General features: G+C 29.8%; 1 protein-coding gene across 1 annotated transcript; it reads right to left on the reverse strand.

Moving 5' to 3' along the window:
* Positions 1-42: 42 nt before the first annotated feature.
* LOC111005790 (EIN3-binding F-box protein 1) lies at positions 43-3,580 on the reverse strand. The gene is made up of 2 exons (XM_022277428.2): positions 3,331-3,580; positions 43-2,664 (listed from the first exon to the last, which is right to left on the reverse strand). The coding sequence occupies exons 1-2, from the start codon at positions 3,353-3,355 to the stop codon at positions 764-766; spliced, it is 1,926 nt and encodes a 641-aa protein (XP_022133120.1). The 5' UTR covers positions 3,356-3,580; the 3' UTR covers positions 43-763.
* Positions 3,581-14,550: the final 10,970 nt, after the last annotated feature.

Here is a 14,550-nt window from a genome sequence, read left to right on the forward strand (position 1 = left end):
AATGGAGGCATTCAAAAGCATACACTCACTTTCCATCCAGGATACAATAACGGACAAACTTCTTTCTCTAGTCTTCAAATTTAAAAAAGTTATTACATAAGAAGCAAAACATACAACACAAAGGGGAGGATGACGAGAGGAGGAGGTTGCATGCACAGTTCTCCAAATGGAAAAAAAAAAAAAAGAGGCACCTCAAACACTAAGGGCTTGGCAAAAAACAACCCACAAGGGTTGTGGTGGCCAAAGCCCATGGAGAAGACAAGGGCACCTAAGTTTTTGAACTGTCCAAAGCAACCACACCAATGACCCATGGACCACTTTTTAACCTACCCCTTGATGAAACATAGTTGAACTCTAAAACTTGACTAATAAAAAGGGACAATCAGGAAGCAAAATGGAAAAGCATGGACCTATAAGACGTGGCATCTTTGAGGAATGGGGCAAATCCAGGCGTCGATTCCCCGCGATGAAGATGCGGGTTCTAATGTTCTTGGGGAAAACTGGCCATTGAAAGAGTTACACATCCCTCTACTAGGGAACAGATCCTCCAGGATCTGCAAAAAAAATGAGAGGGAGATGGCCATATACCCAGGAAAAAGAGAACCAGAATGCTGCATGGACTGGGATGATACTTGGTGATTATACCCCTAAACTTTATGTGCTGGTCCCCTGCTCAAAACAGCTGGCTAGAGTTACGGACATTCGCGTCAAGTTACAGTATGAATTCTTCGACTAGGTTCTGTTGTATCGGTATGTCGTTGATTTATGAGAGAATGTCACACCTCCAGAGCTGCTCCACAAGCAGATCAACAGTGCTGCTACTGATTGAATTACAGTGCTGGATGTTCAGACCCATGAGAGTCTCACCCAATTTTATTAAGTTTTCCAAGCTTTTATCTGATACGAGTGAGCACCCAGAAACTGAGAAAATCTGCAGACTCAGCTGCTTGGCATGAGCTAGAGCTGCGATCCCTGAATCCATGATCGAGCATTTCGAGATATCAAGATCACTTAGTAATGGGCAATTGTTTGCAATGGAAACCAAGCTAGCATCAGTGATCTTCCTGCAACCATCGAGATTAAGCAATTCGAGTGTCCAGCCATGGTGCTCAATAATAGATGAAACCGCCTTGTCAGTCAGATTGACACAACCACTGATATTGAGCTTAACCAAACCTGACTGACAGTTCTGAAGCCAAGCTAGAAACCCACAATCGTCAATTCCAACAAGTCCACTGAAATCCACATGCTGCAGCTGAGGGCACAGCTTGCCAAGTGAAGCAAGGTTTTTGTTGCCAAAACCATGGCAGTTGCGGATGGTCAACGACCGCAAGGAGGATCCACTGGAGGATGGGATAGGCGACTCTGAGCTCATGTCCTTAATTCCCAAGCAGCTTACGAGAGAAAGAGCCTTCAAACTTGTACTGCAGTTCAAAAGGACACCGAAGAACCCAAATTGAGTGATTCTGTGGCACTCCTCCAATTGCAAGTTCTCAAGGGACCTTGCAGCTTTCGCAAAAGAGACCAGGCCACTGTCAGATAAAAATGAACATTTCCGCAGACAGAAATGCTTCAAATTTGGGCTACCCTTTCCGACAGATTCAAGTCCCATGTCTGTCACTCCATTGCAGGATGAAATTGTAAACGACTTCAACTTTTGTAGCCCATGACCATTGCCCATGACCCAGAACCCTTTCTCACTAACATTTTTAAGATCCGAGAGGACAAGGTCAGTAACTGATTTGCCATAGTGCCCAATAACAGCAAGGGACACATCAGAAATGTTCAAAGCCTGAAGCTTCACCTTGTTCAGGGCACAAGTGTTCAAAGACAGCAAACTTGCAATTCCTTGATCTCCAACAAGTGGGCAATCTTTAATCACAATAGACTTCAGCTTGGGGCAGCACTGCCCAATAGCTCGAAGACTTTCATTTCCGATTTTTGCACAAGATTCTATTGTAATATCAGTCAGCTTGGGGCAGTTCCTTGCGATCGCAATCACAGCCTTGTCAGATATAGCAGGACACCTACAGAGATCAAGCTTCTCTAACTGGTGAGACACACTGGCAATCTCACATAGTCCTTCATCTCCTATGGAAGAAAGATTCCACAAAGATAGTGCCCTCAGAGATTGACACCCACGAGCAACTGCCCTGAGTCCAAGGTCTGTCACCTTGCTGGCATGATTATTTCCACGGATCACAAGCTTGCCCAAACCCCCTCGACTTGCAGTTCCAACAGAAATGGCAGCAAGTCTCAGATCTGTTGCCTTCTTCCCTTCCAAGCTCCTGGACAGATATCCATCACTCTCAATTTCCATGTCTTCAACCTCTTTTGAGGCCACCTCGTCCCCAGATTTCAATTCATGGCAGGATATATTGCTCAAAAGCATAAGCCATTTTTTAGAAACACCTGCGCAGGCACTCCTTTCTTTGCCGCCAGGCAATCGTCTGAAAATCTCAAATAGGCACTCATCTGGAAGAACTTCGATAGAAACATTTGCCTTTGATTCAACCCCTTCTCCACCAAACACAAATGGAGCAGTGATGCGAGATCTCTTGCGAGGGGGAAAATAGACATCGACATGGTGAGGAAGGGACAAGAATAAACTTGAGTCTTTGGAACTTGGGTATATTGAACCACCGGGGCAAAAATCTTCACTGCCTGAAATTCACACAAAGATTGGTACATCATTCAACTTGACAAACAATTAAAATCTCCAGACAAAATACAGCTTAAAGTTTTAGATGTATTGATAATTTATCATAATAGAAGAGCATGAAGTAATCTTTACAAAATTATTTTCTCCTCGTTTCATGTTCATAATTTTTGCGCAGTCTCATGCTAATATACAAATCTAAAGGTAATATTGAAAAGATCAAATTTACCCTAACCTATAGGTTTAAACTTTTGGAAAACCTATCTTCAACGTTTTTTAAACTGTCTACAACCCTTAAATCATGATTTCTCGTTTTGAGAAAAATAAATGACCTCAAAATATGAACCGACACAATTCCTAAGATAACATCTGGCCTGCACTACAACACCATCCTAACCTATGAGCCTATAACAAGAATCCACATCCATACTCCCTAACAATTCAAAAAAAGGCACGATCCACCACTTGGCAAAACGAAAAACCTCAAAACTAAACTTATAACCCAAATATTTTCCTACGATCCAAACTTCCATCCAAATAATTTCTGACAGACATATAGAACACGACAATCACATCTCAAAATCTCAACTAATCTAAACAACGTCCTATTCAAACTCACGAACACAGCAGGCCAATCAAAGCATAAATTCAAGGCGGAATCATCAACTTACCGGAATAGGCGAAGAGCTTCGACATGAGTACAGCTTAGAAAACCCCGGGAGGTGGAATCTGCACGGATTTGCACCCAAAAACCCTCGAAAGAGAGCAAAAAAGAGAGAGGCGACGACGATGAAGCAGAAGACGGCAGCGAAATCAGCCTGAGATTGCGAATGCATGAGAGAAACGGAAGCGCGGAGATGGCTGAAACCCTATCAGATAGGGAAAAAAGAGGAGGAGAAGAAGAAAAGTGAGGAAAAATGGAGGAGTTGAAGCAGTTTAGAAGGAAGCTTTATGGTGGGTGGAGGAAGGCTTCGGTACATGCGCATACAGCTGATAAAAACCCAAGTGCAATGTATTTGTTCACAAAGTGGGGTTTCTTTGTAATATTCTCCCACCAAATTTTAAAAATACCACAAAACCCAAAACCACAACCTGTTTTTCATTTTCTTTTTAAATAAATTAATATTTCATTTTGTTTTTGTTAAATATACCAAATCGTCCCTTATCTTTTACCTAATTCTCAATTTTGTTTATGATTTCTTAATTTTCACTAATAATAAATGTTATCGATGTTGAACTAGACAAAAATTTCATATAAGATTTGATTTTGAATTTATCTTACAATTTTAAATTTTATTGCTTCGAGACATTATGGATTTTTAATTTAGAGGTTTAAACTTTCACATGAGTAACAAAATTATAATTTACTTTTCAAAATTTTTCTTTAGAGATGTGAGGTTTGAATTCTCTCCATAAATCAAAATTAAACATTTAAATGGTATGGCAGTGTAACGATAAATAAATTAAAAAAAAAAGACTTTCGATCAAAGTCGTTGCTTCATTTATATGGTGTTTTGAAAAAGCTCCAATGATCTGAAAATTACAGACATTATTTCCTATCTTTGAGTAATTTGGTCAAGTGGGTTTATAATTAAAGCGTTGCCACTTGGATTTTTAATTAATGTAAACAAGAAAACGTCAATTCATATTAAATTACATTTTTTAAACGTTATTCAATTATTCTATTTACTTTTTACTATAACAATTAAAAAATAGGCAAAATTTTAAACTTAAAAATTACACCTGTAATCAACAATTGAGTTATATTTATGTTTAGATGGAATGAGTTGAGTTGCTTAAAATATTTTACGGTATTAAATATAAAATTAATTTTTTTTGCAAATAGAATTTTTGAAAAATAGATTTAAATATTATTTTAATCTCTATACTAGTTTGTGCTCATTTTAGCCAACATACTTCAATTTTTGTTAATTTTAGTATAAGTACTTTCAGAATGTATGTCTTTGTTCATTTTGGTCCATTTATTTTAACGTTATTTTATTTATTTCAATCATAATTTTAACATGATATTTCACTCACTAAATTTTTTGAAATGTAGTCATAATTTGTATTAAAAAGTTTCATTGTGGACTAAAATGAACAAAAATTGAAACTACATTATCAAACGAAATCAAAACTAAAAATAGCAAGAACAAACTAGCATTTGAACCTAAAAAATAATATTCACTTCAAATAATTATTTAATTTTCTTTCCCTCTCTTTTTTCTTTTGTTTTTTCCAAAAGTGATATGGATGTCGTGTCAGCTTTGGAGTTAACTCTTTTAATTGCTTAATAATTCATTTATTTTCAAATTTTAGTGACGTAAAAGGCCCATGGAATAGATACGTAGTAAATAAATACAATTTTTAATAACAATAACTATAATTTTTTTATTTACATCGAATAAACTATTGTGTTTCGTTTCCTATTTTTTTAAAGCTAAAACAAAGTTATTTAAGTTTTTGGTCGGTTCTTTTAATTTTTTTTAAGAAACCATTTCATCTTTAATATTTTCAATATATATTCTTAAATCTCTTGAAATTATGGATTGAAATATTCATATGGGACAATAACTTATATAAAAATAAAATAAAATATTATTCTGACCTTAAAAAGTTACCAATTTAATTCATATTTATAAATATTTTAACATAAATTTATACACAGCGAAAATTATTTAATACAAATTCATTACCACATCTCAAAAAACTTAGTAAGTGAAGCATCATGGTAAACTAATGATACAAATAAATGTATAGAAATTAAAATAAATTACCAAAATAGTCACTTTTTAAAAATAATTAGACCAAAATGAATATTTAAAAAATACATGAACTAAAATGAAAAAAAAAATTGAAAGTACAAGGACAAAAGTAATATTTAAACTTAAAAATCATAAAATTTCATGTCGAGATTTCAATTTAAAAATATTGATAAAATCGATGGATTTAAATATCATAAAATTTCATGTCGAGATTTCAATTTAAAAATATTGATAAAATCGATGGATATTCATGTAGATAAAAAAAATTATAAAAATTATTTTAATTAACAATGAAAAATTTCCCCTCCCTAAGTAAGTTCAGATTTATTATTAGTATTTATATTTATATTTATAAAATTTCCCCTTCAAAATGTATTTGTCTTTTGAAAGTTGTTAAGAGTACATTAACTAAAATGGAAAAAATTTCACCGGACTTACAAAAATCATATTTATTTAATATATAAAATTTGTATATTTATTTTTTTAATAGAACAAATATGTAAATGTGAAATTGAAAAACTTTAATAAAGATAATTATTATCTGCTTCAAGCTGTTTAGTCAAAGTTTTTTTTAACATTTTTACGAAAATATCAATTGACCTTTGGAAAGAAATTAAGAGCATTCAGCTTATGAAGACAAGCATGAAAAATATTCAATGTACGATGGTCCATCCCATGAATGAACTTGAAAATATTCAATGTACAGTGGTTAAATTTTTTTTCTTTCCTTTTTTTGGTTATTTATTTATTTTTAGGACTAAATTTGTTGAATTTTAATTGGATGAGTGGCAATCACGCGCCATTCATTGTATTCAACCCGATTTCCTAGCGGTTTCCGTGCCGTCCTTACTCGACTCCGTTTCCGTTATGTCGTCCTCCGTTTGTTTAGGTCGGTCGATCATCGATGATGTGTAGCTTTTCTTTTTTCGTTTCTTTTGCTAAGGGTTTTCCTTTCCTTTTGTTCCTTCCATTTTTATATATAAATATATTTTTATTAAAAAAAACATTTTTCATCCCATATTTTATTTAAGTAACGACTTAATTCATAAAGTTTAATTTATAAATATTTAATTGATGCAATTTAGTTCGTATAATTTAAAAGCAATATTGATTTAGACCTTATCATGAGAATTTTTGTTAAGAAATGTTACAAATTTTAAACTATAACAATATAGTAATTTAAAAGTACATGGATCTTTTAAATAAGATACGTTAAAATATTGATGCTGATACATTTTAATTTTATACATATTGATAAAATATCAGCATCGATAGCTTGATAATTGACACCTACTATTTATCACCAGATTAGAGGTTCAAAATCTCGTACTCTCAAATTAAAAAAAATTAACAATGAAACTTTTTCCCTAAGTTATAAATTTTATTGTTAGTATTATATTTACATCAGTAACTATATATATATATATATATATATATATATATATATATATATTATTTATGTTTCTTGGTATTACAAACAACAATAATTTTAAAGGAAAAAAAAATGTAAAACCATGATTAAAATTAAATATTTTTTTGGTCCAGTATTATGTTTTGGTTTATTTTGATTTATATATTTTCAAATTATTATTTTAGAGCCTCTAAATTCAACTTTTATTCATTTTAATTCTTACACTTTCAAAATATATATTTGGATCCTTATACTTTGAAAAAAGTGACGAATTTGATCTCCAATGGTAAAATTTTAACAAACTATTCAATACAACTTCATGGTTATATTTCAATAAATTTAATGAGTGAAATGTCGTATTAAAAAATTGTGATAAAAATATATAAAATCAAAATGAAAATCAAAAGTTGTCACTTTTAAAAAGTACCAGGGTAAAAATTGGTGTTTTAAATTATATGGACTAAAATGAATAAAACTTAAAATGTAAACACTAAAATAAACTTAGACTAAAATCGTATTTAAACCGTGAAACTATCATTAAGTGGAGTGTTAAACAACTGTAAATTAGCCCAAATAAGTAGATGAAACTGACCCACCAATATTGATAATTTCTTTCTTAAAAGAAAAAAAAAAGATAAGATCACATTATACGAGTTGAGAAATCTTTTTAGATAGAATACAGAATTATAGGAGAAACTATATTTTATAAATATTGTGATATACTACAAATGTGATTAAATCCAAGTTGATTATGAAATTAACTTTCCAGCTAATGAAGCTTATAAGCCAGCATAGTTCATGAATGTATCTAATCTCAAATCAATTATCCCATTCCAAATCTATAAAATTAAAAAAAAAAAACTATCTTTTTGTATTGATTAAAGAAACAAATCAAACAGGTCCCAAGTTGAGATTTTTGTATTTGGGTTTTTGAGAGATTTTGTGCTAAAAAATATTATTAAAAATAAAAAGTAAGAGAGAGAGAGAGAGAGAAATAAAAAAAAAAACTCTTCATGTGTGTGGGATCCAAAACACAGCCTTAATTTGTTGGGATTTTCACAGTGCCAACTCTTCCATATCCCCAAAAAAATTTTGCAAGTGGGTTTTGTTTCCTTTAATTGATTGTGTTTGGACTTATTTTAATATATCAATTTTATTCTCGTCCTTAAATTTTCATACTTACTTAATTTCGATATTTGTTATTTAGATGTTGTTTCAATTTAGTCTCTTATGTTTCATCAAAATTTTAAATGTTGATGTTGATGAAAATATCTAAAATATCAACTATCATGGATGACTGATTGGTCCAAAAGAACTAACGTTAAGTAATAGGGAATGAGTTCAAATCTCATAATGGTCACCTACCTTAAGAATTAGTAATTAATTTGTGTGTGCGTAGGTTGGCTCGGATACTTATGGATATAAAAAAAAAATATTGATGTTAATTATTATTTTTATATATAAATTTCTATCAATGCACAAATACTAAAGTTTATTGTTTATCAATTTTAATATTCACCAACAAAAAATATATAATTAAAAATATTAAATCGTAAAGTATTAAATTTAAAGCATTTAAAGCCCATATCTAAACTTAAATTAAAAAACAAGCATTTGAATTATTATTATTAAAATTGTACATAACATGTTTTTACCCAATTTTATTTATTTGATGAGTACTTTTATATGACAGTACTTAAACTATTTTTTTAATAAAAAGCAAAATATTTGAAAAAAACAAAATATTTGAACATTTAAAATAAATATAATTTTTTTTAGTTGTTTTATTCCATTCTTGGCTACCATCTAGGGCGGTGTGCTTACAAGTTGGCAACGGTACATTGTACGTAATTTATAAGGAAAATATCAACTTGTTCGAATTATTTGAGGCATATTTGCAATATATATATTATTTATTTATCTATATATTTGGGTTTTGTTTTTTTTTTTTCGTTAAGGTCCTTACTATAAGCTATGTTCCGACAAGTAATTTTGCTTCTTATTTACCAATATTTAACAAAATTTTTAAAATACAAAGAATAAATTAGAAGTTGAGTGATTCAACTTTTTTGAGGTATTTAATAGATCTCAAAAATTTTAAAAATATTTAATAAATTTTGAAACTTTTTAATATAGTATATAATAAGTCCCTAAAAGTTTTTAAAGTTTAAATATTGTCTACTAAATCTCTAATATATATATATATATATATATATATATATATAATTAGGTATTTACTAGATACACTAACCTTGAAACTTGACCAAGAGGTAATCAGTAAGTTCTACTAAACTTCGTTTGGTTGAAGGTAATGTGTGACTTTGAGAGCTCAACAAACCGACCTTGTGCAAGAGATTTCTCGACAGCACAATCGAACGATTGGAGACTCTTGTCAGATCTCTCCCTCCAAATTAAAGCATCATTCTAACTTCAGATACGCAATCTAACTTCGACTTGATATCTAAGATAGTGTCAGAGTATTTGTTCCTTTTGAGTACGTTTTCCTCACCAAACTCATTATTCGACAATCCGATCAACCTTTAGAATCTTCACATTTAAGCTCATTTCAAAATTCAATAAACAAATAAAAGAATAATAAACCAAAGTAATATTTAAATTTACTGTTTAGTTCTTCAATGAACTAATGATCGATTCATTGATTTGACTAGTAAATATTTTCAACAGCTATTCTTCTAATCTTTACACAATGATTTTGCTCCATAAAATTATATTCATCAATCAAAATCAAACCCACTAAATAAAGGAGCTGTCAAGTAAATGGGAGCATCTGCCTCCACTAACCTTTGTTTCTTCTCATTTTAGTGAAAGATATTGACTTTATATAGTATGTTTATGGATATTTCTACAACTTAAAATCAAACGTCAATCATTTATTTTCTTAATCAATAAATTTTAGTTGGATTGACGTGAAAATTAAATAGATTAATAAACATGCTACAACACCGTTATTTAATTTGATTAATAATATGAATAACAAGTACTGAAGGAATACTTAACTACTTAACCTGTAAGTTGATATCAGGAAGTGAGATTATTTTCTTAAAAATAAATAGTTATAAATTTTTTAATAATAATTAATAAGAAAATATCTAAAATGTTTACCAGAACAAAATAACAACAAATACTAAATAAAAGCAATTAAAAATTTAAAATTTGGAAACATTGAGATAAAAATCATTATTTTTATATATGTGGAACTTTTATGGAGTTAAAATCAAAGATGGACACATTTATATTCGACTATTGTATTTCAAACAATTACCATTAAAGTTGATATTAGTGATATTTTTTTTATTTCTTAAATATTTGTAGGGTTTAATAGAAATATATATATTTTTTAAAGTAATAGAAATATCAATTAACTCTTTGATATATCGACAAATATTTAAAACACCATTTAAGAGATAAAAGCTACCACGATATAAGAAATATTCCCCCTCAATGCCACTCATAAAAAGAAGTTTTTTTTTTTTTTTTATGATAGAACCATTTTGAATATATTATTTTTTGTAAACTATTTTAAAGTAAGCTTTTAATTTTTAACATTTAAAAATAATTTTTAAAAGCCTGGTTAAATTACCGGTATATAAAAGAATATTTACAACAATAAAGCATATTTTTCTTTGTGACGTAAATTTGAGCCATATAAATAACCAAATAAAATTTTTAAAATTATAGAGATTAAATTGATAATCTAACCTAATAGTTTAATACTAATTGCCACATAAAGTAAAATTGCCGCGTTTCATTGACGAGATCGATTAAAAAGGATTAATTAATTAATAAAAACCCCCCTTCTCCCCAAATTTAACATAATATCATCGGGAGGCCGCAACTTTTTCATAATTATAATTTAACCCCAACGCGGTGGCAGATTCATTCATCTGCACCGATTTGACCAATTTGTAGTTAATAATACAATACACCACATGAAACTGCCCCCTTTTATTTATTTATTTATTTATTCCTTTTTTCTCCAACGGCTTGGAAATTTCCTGTTTGGAGATTACGTAGAAGTATATAATATATTTCATAGGATCAAAATAGAAAAAAATAATTAAAAATTATTGTTAAATTATCGTGTCATTCTCTGAATTTTGAATGATGTATTTAATTTGTCTCTAAATTAAAAAAATTGTTTGATAGGTTAGGGATTTATTAGACACAAATTTAAAATTATAAAATTTGTTTGAATTTTCAATTTTTACATATATATATATAAGAATAATACTTGTCTCCTCAACAGGAGGAACCTTGTCTTCTTGGTCATTCAATATTTGACAAGTAAGAGATAGAAATGCAAAAACAAAATTTTTTTTAAAATAATAATGAGTTGTTAAATATTTAGTGGTGAGGAGGACAAAGTTCTTTCTCATTATTAAGGAGCCAATTATTTTCCTATATATAAACTATAGTTTTGGGGGAATAGTGAGAAAAACAAAATTTATTCTTAATTTTTCATATATTATTATATTATAGTCATCAAACTTTTGTGCACATCATGTTTAAACGTTTTTTTAATGTTTCTATTCGGAATGAGAAAGACGAGAAAAAACTTTTAAATATTTACTATAAGTTTTGGGCAAAAGAAAAGATAAATATTTAGATGTTGACCGATAAACACTACCCCCATTCAATTTTTAACCAACAAGGAAAGAAATGTATAAAGGGAGAACTATTATATTTTTCAAAAAGATTAAAAGAGTTGTCAAATTTTGAATGGTTTAAAAAAATGAAAAAAGCAGGGCCCCACAATGGCTTTTCATAAAAAAAAAAAAGAAAAAAAAAACTCTTGGCTTGGATCAATGTTTCCACCATCTGAATGGACTATGGATATGGTGGCCAGCCCAAGTGGGGGATAGGATTGTCAATTATCAAGCCATAACCCTAATCCTATGCTATCTATTCTTCTTCTTTGGTGTATATGTATATATATATATATATATTTTTCTAAATTTGATTCTACGATAAAATATTCATTTTGGTTTTCATAAATTTAGGAGAGATTTGATTTTTTAAAGTTGAGATTGAATTTCGAGCTTTAGGAAGGTAAGTAATATTTTGGTTGATTAAACTAGGTTTGTGTCGGTACAAGATTTAGACCTCTTATTTATAAGAAATGTTACCGACATCTTAAATAAACTATGTGAATTGTATTTATGTCATTAAACTTTTTATTTTTATGATTAAATTTAAATTAAACTGTTCTCTCAAGTAAATGATGAAATCAATTTTAATATTTAAATCAATACAGATCATGTAATTTTCAAGATATGGTGATATTGATTTTTTTTCCCTTTTCCTTTTGCTATTTTAAGCATGTTTTAATATCGAATAAAATATGGACCTTTTCCTAACTTCTCGATCTCGTGGTTGGCTTTTGATTTTTATTTATTTATTTATTTTTGGTTGTTGTTGTTGGGGTTAAGCATGATTTTGCTGACTAAATTTGGTTGATTTTAATTGGTTGGTGTTTTGGTAATTTTGTAGCTTAATTTTGAGGACGCCATCGATTTAATTGAGATAAAAGATTTGAATTTTGATCTTTTTGGTGAATGATATATGTTAAATTATGTTCACGTAGATATTATAAATTTGATTAATTAGACAGGAGGATTAATTTTTGTCTTTTTTTAGTACCAGCAAAGAACGAAAAAAGACAAAAAGATAAAACAATTCAGAAAATGGAAGTGGCGTCTTTGTGAAGAGTGTGAACAGCTCGGGGGCATTTCTTTCGATCCAAATTTTAGAGTGGCGAGTTTTCTAAACATGAGTTGTTAAGGCATAGACAACTTTATTGTAGGCCATTTAAGTAAGAATGAAGTCATCGACAACTTTCGTTCAGTATTTATCATTGATTTCATTTACAAAGAGTTGAGTTTCATTCTCATAACGTTGTTCCTTTATTAGATTATAGAGAATGGAAGAGTAAAATTTCGCTCACAATAACCTAATACCCAATTATTGTGCAAAGTGATGCTTTCAACAAGTACCACATATCATGACATCGTCTGAAATGTCCAAGTAGAAGCCATTACCTAACTATTTGAGTCACAAATTACAGCGTGGAGACCAACATTCCTATTGAGAACATCAACATCGATGATAAGTTTATAGGCATGTGGCTCTAGAAGGTATCCAACTTTCTCGATCTCGATCAATTTCTTTGATTTCAATTGTATTGCTGGTAAAAACATGTGTGGCTTGAATTTGTGGAGTCTATACTAAGATGAACCTAACTAAACATTTGTATCTTCCTTGAGATTGAAGACTCATTTTCTACTCCAACATCCATTAAATTAAAAAAATAGTTGATTTTGAAAATATATTTTGTTCGCACTTTTCATTTAATTTAATAATTTACTGGGTGGGTCACCTAGTAACCAATCAAAATTTTACGGATGTGAAATTACTACACATGCCATAAGTTATTAACTTATAAGTTATAAGCCTAACCTGCCTTTTTGACTTCTTGCATTACGCGTCCCACACCCCCCTCCCCACGTTTCCTTTATATATATACTTTTAATGATATCACACGTTTAGTTTCTTTCTATGTTGCCAAACCGAACATATTTTAAGTGGTCAAGACACCTATCTCTAACCAAAAAATCATGGGTTAATATATATATATATATATATATATATATATATATATATATAATACTACCTCTAACCTTAGAGTATAAATATTATAATGATTATATCAACCATAACTCCACAAGAGAATGTAAATAAAACAAAAAAGACGTTTCATAGTATAATTTGGTAGTGAGCATAGCTCGGTGGTAATTGGCATACACCTCTAATCAAGAGGTTACGAGTCTCATCCCAACATGTTGTACTCCTAGTATAATTTGGTAGGTTTAATATATTTTTATTCCTAAAACATAATGCCAAGTCATAATTTCATAAGTTCTCATTTTCATCTTCTCGATAAAATAATAAAAAAAATACATAAACTTAATGCATGTAATTTAGTAGATATAAGATTTACGTCATATGAAATTGCCAAATATAGTTTTAGGTGAAATTTAAGGGCAAACATTATTTAGAAGTGTGATCGAGATGAAATAAACCAAAAAAGGTTTGAGCCAAAATAAAATTTAAACCGAGGGAGAAGAGAAAAAAAACCAAAGGGTAAAATTGGAATTAAGAAGATAAGATGTTAAGTGTTAATGTGGGTTTATAATGGGCCTTATTGGGTTGGATTAGAGGTCCAATAACTTCACAAAAAGGCCTCTTTAAAGATTCCCAACGACAGGAAGGGAAGGAAAAAAAACCCGAATATTTAAAAGTTTTTTTTTTTAAATTCTATATCATTTAATATTTTTTACTAAAAAAAATCACAGTTTTTTTATAAATAAATATTTATTGTGCCCTTTATTTGTAGCTTACTAACCATTCACATTTTCACATAAGCAAAATATAATTGATTATGATTTTGTAAATTTAATGCTTTTCTTATTTTTATTTTTAGCTTTCATGCACCTATTTAAACTTTTTTTAAAGTAATTTTGTTTTCTTTCTCACCCTCTTTTTTTTATTTGTATATTACTCATTTACATCGGTCAATTTATCAATGATTAAAGTATATTAATAGTAGACGTCTTTATTAATAGATTATATTTTTGATAAACGTCTGTAACTATTTCAAGAGTGTTGGGGTAATTCTAATCCTAAAGCTTAAACCT

Source organism: Momordica charantia (assembly GCF_013281855.1).
Source record: "Momordica charantia cultivar OHB3-1 chromosome 11 unlocalized genomic scaffold, Mcharantia_2.0 BLBB01000011.1, whole genome shotgun sequence".
Classification (NCBI taxonomy): domain Eukaryota; kingdom Viridiplantae; phylum Streptophyta; class Magnoliopsida; order Cucurbitales; family Cucurbitaceae; genus Momordica; species Momordica charantia.